Below are 7,611 nucleotides of genomic sequence, written 5' to 3' on the forward strand. Positions count from 1 at the left end.
TTTCTTTCTTTCTTTCTTTCTTTCTTTCTTTCTTTCTTTCTTTCTTTTCTTTCTTTCTTTCTCTCTCTCTCTTTCCTTCCTTCCTTTCTATTCTTTCTTTCCTTCCTTTCTTTTTTTTTTCTTTTCTTTCTTTCAGTTTGTTTGTTTGTTTGTTTGTTTGTTTGTTTGTTTATTGAGAGCAGAGGGAAAGAGAGAGAGGGAGAGAGAATCCTAACTAGGCTCCAAGCTGTCAGCACAGAGGCTGATGCAGGGCTGGGTCTCATGAACCATGAGATCATGGCCTGAGCCAAAATCAAGAGTCAGATGCTTAACTGACTGAACCACCACAGGTGCCCCCCTGGTTTGGATATTTCTCATTTTATTTGGCTAGTTTCTTGTTTGTTTGTTTTGCAAGTTCACAGGATAATATGAGAAAATGTTTTTATGCTATATGCAACATTTTTAGTTGTTTTCAGTGGGAGGATCAGTTTGGACTCAGTCTGCCATGTTGCCAGAAATTAACATTTTCTATAATATTTAAATTTTTTGCCAGTCATTGCAAAATTTCATGTTTAGTCTTTGAAAAGACACAAGTATGACAATAATATGTTCTTTAAAAGACTCTAGGTTTGAAGAAAGACTTTTAGAAACAATTATTCTCACCAAAATCAAAGTAGATTTTAATAGATACCAATTAAAATTTTACAGACTGTATCTACTCAAGGTTGGATCAAATTGAAGAACAGAGTTGTGGAAACAGCACTGGACTGGCAGCCAGAGGACTTAGGAGTTTGCTGTGTGATTTGGGTAAGCCCTTTTATTGGCTGGCCTTTGGCTCTCTATGTATATGATGGAAAGGTAGGGCTGGATGTGCCTTTCAGGACCAAAACTCTGATGACTGCACAGAAGTATTCACTGTAAATAGACCACACTCAACATCAGAGTTTCTGATGCTCTTGACATTTCTTAAGGCTAGCCCACTTTCACATTTTAAAAATACTGCAGCATGCTTTAAATAAGCATACTGTGAGACCATTAAAAAAATCAATATAAACTACTTTTGTACATCAAAATAGAGTCTTAAGGATTCTTAACATTTTGACATCTTTTCACATTCTGAGAACTTCTTTATTCTCTGTCCTTTCTGGCATTTCAAATTCTTTCATGTAGTTTTTAATATAATTTAGAGATTATCGTTTTTTGCATGAAAAATTATAAATACTTAAAACCTGCATCTGTACCATCTGCCAGGAGTTTATATGAAGAATTTTGAAAACATAGCCGCTCAAAACTGTCAGCATATTGCATTAATCGTTAAAAAAAAAAATCAACCCAATACCACACAGATTAAACTGTCTAAAGTAAGTTTTAATGCAACACATTCACAGGTTTACACTCTAAAGTTGTGAAGAGATTATCTTTTTCAAATTTGATTAAGTGCTGCAAGATGTGGAAGAAACTCAGCACTCAAATGAATTATATGTTTGATGTCATTTTTGGCAAAACCTCATAAAGTGTCACATAAAAGAAAAACATCTTACTTAAAATAAGGTCTTGACAGCAGTCTGGAATAGTTAACAACTCCACTCCCAAATGAGAATGCTGGTTATAATCAAAATTTTAATGACGATATTAGTTCTCCCCTTGAGACAATCTAAATATCAAAACAAAACAAAACAAAAAATAACGTGCATGCATCCACACACCCCTCACGTCTTCCTTTTTAAAGGGGGAAAATTTGCAATTATTTTAGTTCATGATCTCAATACTGAGTATAATGTTTCCTTGCACATTATAAGGTTTCCGCTATGAGGCAATGTCAATCAGTATGTTTTTGTTGTTTAGTATTAATTCATGAGAGGTATAAATAATGCCCATCAGCAATGGAAGTGGAGTCCCTGGGTGTCAGTGCCCTCACATCTTTTAAACCCTAGAGCTGAAAATGGTGGGAACTTTTTACCTTTCAACTACATTTATAGTCTTTACATCTATCGTCCTCTATATCCTACTCTCTGATATGAGAAAATTAAAAGGAAGAACACCCCTAAAATCAAGTTTTCCATTTAAGAGTTATCAGTCAATTTCACTTGGAAAGTTTTTTAAAAAGCATATTACAAACAAGATTATATTAAAAACAACTATGGAAAACATGATGCCACATGTACACGTGTTTCTGGCATGAAGATAAAAAAAGTCCAGAAAAACAAATATTACACAGTTAACCATGGTTGTCTTTGGCAGAAGTATCATGGGTGATCTTTTTTATCCTTTATGCTTTTCTACATTTCTGATATTTTTGCAAAGGATACGTTACTTTTATAAATGGAAGAAATAATATAGCTTTTTAAAAAATTGACAGTTATGGCCAAAGATTAATACTTACTATCAATTAACCTATTTTTACTGGATTAGGAATGGCATCAATATTAGTAACAGGAAGATAAAGTGCAGTTACTAAAAATATAGTTAAAGGCTCTTGTCAAACTTCCTATATTGGAATTACATCTACCAGCAGGCAGAAGTAATGTTCATTTAAAAACTATTTTTTTAAGTTGATTTATTTATTTTGAGAGAGAGAGTGTGTGTGAGCAGAGGAGGGGCAGAAAGAGAGGGGGAGAGAGAGAGAGAATTGTAAGCAGGCTCTGTGCGGTCAGCACAGAACCTGATACGGGGCTCGAGCTCATGAACCGTGATGTTATGACCTGAGCCAAAACCAACAGTTGGATGCTTAACTGACTGAGCCACCCAGGTGCCCCAATAGGACAACCCAATTTTTTTCCCAGTGAGCTCTATGCCCACTGTGGGGCTTGAACTCATGACCCCGAGGATCAAGAGTCATATGCTCTACGGATGAGACAGCCAGGTGCTCCTCTCATTTAAAAACTATTTTAAGGGGCACCTGGCTGGTTCAGTCAGTAGGCATGTGAGTCTCCACCTCAGGGTTGTAAGTTTGAGCCCTATGTTGGGTGTAGAGATTGCTTAAAAACAAAATCATTAAAACCCCTGCTCATGGGCTGTCTCTCTCTCTCTCTCTCAAATAAAAAACAAAATAAAATAATTTAAAAAATTTTTAACAAAAAAACAAGAACAAAAACTATTTTAAGACAGTGAAGGACTGCAAAGAGATAGGCCTGACACAGTGGTTTATAAAAACAGCAGCCAATGAGTCCTAAATAACCATTAGGAAGACTGGTTAAAGTCTATTTTTCATTGCACATAAACATTAATGTGCCCATAATGTATGATTCTCAAAGTAAGGCTCAACAAGATTTGCTAATGACAGCTAGTGAGAAAGTCTGAGATGGACTGTCCAAAAAAGAACAAAGTACTTTATGGACTCTCAAATTAGAGACGATCATCTCTTATTCACTCTACCAAAAGATTAAATTCTTGGTCTAAATGGGTATGTACATCTTTACATTTACTATATACCTTTAAAAATCTTTACTATTTTTTTTAGAAATTATATTAATGAAAGACATATTATTAAAAATATAGCATGCTTTCTGGCCCATGAAGGTAGTGGCATGTATTTAATACAATTTTATTTGAGAGACTGACTATCCTTGCTACAGAGGGAGTTTTATTTTTTTAGGACTTCTAAGAAATGAAGTATTTGACATAACTAAATATTTCAGAAAAGAGAATCTTATCTCTAATTGATTAAAATGATAATTTTATTTTTTTACCAATTAGGTTGGAATCATTACCCAATCTCTGTCTTACTAAAAAATAAGTACCATCTAAACTTTTCTTAATTGAATGACCATCAATAATTTTAATACTGACATGCTCTCAAAGTATAATGAAATACTACTAATAGCAAATCCATAATATTCCATTACTATTAGTTCTTGTGCTTTCTTACTTGCTGTCAAGTGGTCAGCTATCACCTCTTGCAACTGCCAGAAAGAATGTTCCTAGCTGTGCCTTTCTCTCTCACTTTTTTTTTTTTTTTAATTTTAAGTCCAATAAAATAGTGGGCTAGCAAGACACAGGCCAGCCCCTACCCTGGCTTTTCTTTTGCTTGTTTGCTTGCTTGCTTACTCATTCATTGATTCATTTATTCATTCATTCATTCATTCATTCATTCATTCATTTAATTCTTGAGGTTATACTTCATATACCATAACATTTCCACCTTTAAAGGGTACTCTCCCTCACTGTTATTATTCTTTAATCTGTTTTGAACTTAGAACCCAATAATCAATTTGTTAGTGCCATGTACAAAGTAAGAATAAGTAGAATATTACTGATGGCTGGCCTGAGAGGCTTTCTATGGGTCAACTGCAAATGTACTTTTACTCTTCTGTGTAAGTAACATTAAAAGTTGCACGCAGGGGATGCCTGGGTGGCTCGGTAGGTTTCAGCATTAGACTCCTAATTTCGGCTCAGGTCATGATCTCATGTTTGTGAGTTTGAGCCCCACATCAGGCTCCACGCTGACAGTGCAGAGCCTGCTTGGGATTCTCTCTCTCTCTCTCTCTCTCTCTCTCTCTCTCTTTGCCCCTCCCCTGCTCGTTCTAAGTAAATAAATAAACTTAAAAAAAAAATAGAAGCACACAGATTAAGAGTAGACTATGGGAAAAATAGGTCTGATACTTCTAGCCTCCAAGAAAAGAATGATGACTCAAGTACCTGAAGTAAGTTAACTGCTTTGGAAAAAAGTACCAGTTTGCTTAGGGAGAGGAATGGATTCTGCATGGCATTAGGCACAACACAGAGCTAACATTCCAAAAGCACTTCTGATTCTTATAAAAACCAAGGTTAAGCTAGTTTAACATTCTGTGTTAGACAGATGAAAAGTAGTCAAAAACTATATATTTCTACAACCTATCAAGCCTGAGGGGCCCTAGTCGGACTTAATGCAGTGTTAAAAAGAGAGTCTGACAAAACTTAAAATGGCTGAGTGCAATTTGAGAGGTACAAAACACCCCAGGGATGTGTTCATGAAGAGGCTTTAAAATTCTTTCTTGATTTACAAGCTCAGATTGCCCTTCTTCCTCTAATTTCTGGCACCAGCCAGAAAACAGGTATTGTGTGCTTAGAACTTTGAAAAGAGGATCTGATACCTTATCTCTCAAAAAGTGATTTGAGAATATGTCCTAACCTGTATCTCTATGTGATTATTTTCAGTTTGGTACTAGTTTTGATATGATAAAACTCAAAGAAACCTGGAAAAGACTTAGAGACATAATTTCATGGAAAGGATTATACAGTTTATTAAAGAACCTGATGGAGCCAACGGAGGAAAGCGACCCTATCTCCAATTAACTATCAATCTTATTCAAAATTGATACAAAACCCCTGTGCATAGGCTTGGATGACTCACAGTGGGACTTTAGAGAAACTCCCAGGCTGTAAACAGGATTGTCCTGCAGTACATCTCTTCTGACATTGCTGATGTCTAAAGTCAAATACTACATTCCTTGTTTACCTAACTTGGGGTGTTAGAACCTACTGCAAATTCTGTATTCAACTGAGAATATGATTTAACTATTTTGAATTTTAGAGTCAAATTTCACACTATCAAAACAATTCGAATTATACACTAAAATAATGGTTTTATTCCTCGATGTTCTGTTTCTTTCATTTAGTGAAACCTTTTATACATTATCTGAAGCCTTTAAATATATATAGATGGCAAGTTAATGGTAAAAATTATGAGTTATATTTATGTAATGCTGTTCTTATAATATTGAGGTATAATTATACGTTCTCTGACAATATCCTTGTGATATAAGGAATAGCAGGCTTTGAGCTTTTCTGGGAAGACTGAAGAGACAATGGATGGTCCTATATACATTTTTAATACATAGAGAAGCTTTGTTTTACATTGGTTTAAAACAGATTAATAGGTTGGCTCAATTGTAAGTGTATGTTTTCTTACTACAGCAGAGATGTTAAGAGATTTTGGGGCTATAGATCAGTATTCTTGGGGGGGCAGCTTTGTTGGGGCATAATTGGTGTATAAAAGAGCTGCACTTGTTGGACATATACACTTTGATGGTTTTGGACATGTGCCTATACCCATGGCACTATCACCGCAATTAGGTAACATCAAACAGCAATACATTCAGGACTGTTCAATTGTATGGGGCCTAAAGTATTTACTGATGTAAAGGCAACAAAAGTATTTTATCTTTTGCCATAATGTAATTGAAGGAGTTAATAAGAAGTAAATACTTAACAGTAAAACATTATAAAAATACGAATAGCATATTTTATCTTTAACTTATATAGAGAGAAATAGATGGGTCTTGATTTTACAGTAACTTGCCGAAGGTGACAGAAGAGACTCAGAAGTACAACCATAGTTAGAATATAAATTCCTGTTTGTCTTATACCAATCTGGCTAAGGATCCAGTCCAAGAAATTGGGTAAAGATTATCAAACCAAAGGAATATTACTCTCTGATTAAAGATTTCCTAAGATGACAAAAGCCCAATAAAATATCACATCTATTAGAACACCTGGCTAAATGCTAAATAGGATGCCTCCATTCACACAAGAAGGCCAGAACGGGGTAGATTAATGCACAAGCATTAGAACACAAAGCTTTTTTGTTCTGATTTTTTTTTCACCAAGTGCTTTTAATCTGAGGATAATACACTAAATTCTAAAATGAAGTGGCAATAGTAAACAAGTGTTAGACTCGCCAGATAAATTCAGAAAATCAGGAAATAATACTACTGGATGTTTTACTTAAGAATGTAGTCAAGCTGGGGCGCCTGGGTGGCTCAGTCGGTTAAGCGTCCAACTTCGGCTCAGGTCATGATCTCGTGATCCGTGAGTTTGAGCCCCATGTCGGGCTCTGTGCTGACAGCTCAGAGCCTGGAGCCTGTTTCAGATTCTGTGTCTCCCTCTCTCTCTGATCCTCCCCCGTTCATGCTCTCTCTCTATCTCAAAAATAAATAAATGTTTAAAAAAAAAAAAAGAATATAGTCAGGCTCACACTTAAAACCTTTTTAACAAAAAATAGGATTATAGAAATGTAACTTAGAAAGCATATGAAAGAAATATTTATTTTGCAATTTTGATTTATGTTGTATTTATATATAGCTATATTGATTACAGGCTTTAACTGAAACTAACACAGTATTAAAATTCAAAATCCATTTGTAGGATTTCGATAGGACAAAATGAAACCAGAAATAGCTATATTTTTCTTCTTAAAATTTAAAATTATTTTTATACACCACTGTACATTTATTAAAGGTCTTCTCATTATTTAATTTACTTCTTACAAGAATCTTGAGGGGTACACAAAGCATTTTCCACATGGATTTATGACAAGAGAATGGAGTCACACAGGCTTAAATAACTTCACTGTTAGTAACTAGACTTAAAAGTTTTAATACTTTCCTGTTTATTTTTTGATGAGATATAATATTCTAAAGTATTCTTCTAACCTTTAGTGTTACATATAACAAGCACTTAGTATTACTATCAAAAATTACTATTAAAAATAACAAAATTGGGGCTCCTGGCTGGCTCAGTCAGTTCAGCAGCTGACTGTTGCTTTTGGCTCAGGTCATGATCTGATGGTTCATGAGTTTGAGCCCAGGGCACCAGCCTCTGTGCTGCTGGTGTGAAGGCTGCCTGGGATTCTCTCTCTTTCTCTCTCTCTCT

The 7,611-nt window shown here is 35.0% G+C and overlaps 1 protein-coding gene across 3 annotated transcripts in view; it reads right to left on the bottom strand.

Annotated features, from left to right (window-relative positions):
• CWC27 (CWC27 spliceosome associated cyclophilin) overlaps positions 1-7,611 on the bottom strand; it is a 193,198-nt gene that overhangs the window by 88,032 nt on the left and 97,555 nt on the right. Inside the window, exon 12 of one of the 3 annotated variants that reach the window (XM_040452140.1) lies at positions 1,327-1,633. The exons of the other annotated variants lie outside the window; for them this stretch is intronic. Coding sequence (XP_040308074.1) covers positions 1,554-1,633 — 80 coding nt within the window. The 3' untranslated portion in view covers positions 1,327-1,553. Of the gene's footprint in view, positions 1-1,326; positions 1,634-7,611 lie in introns of those variants that run through there. 3 annotated transcript variants of the gene reach the window in all.

This window comes from Herpailurus yagouaroundi, unplaced genomic scaffold, assembly GCF_014898765.1.
Source record: "Herpailurus yagouaroundi ecotype Mexico unplaced genomic scaffold, PumYag 29, whole genome shotgun sequence".
In the NCBI taxonomy this organism is placed as follows: domain Eukaryota; kingdom Metazoa; phylum Chordata; class Mammalia; order Carnivora; family Felidae; genus Herpailurus; species Herpailurus yagouaroundi.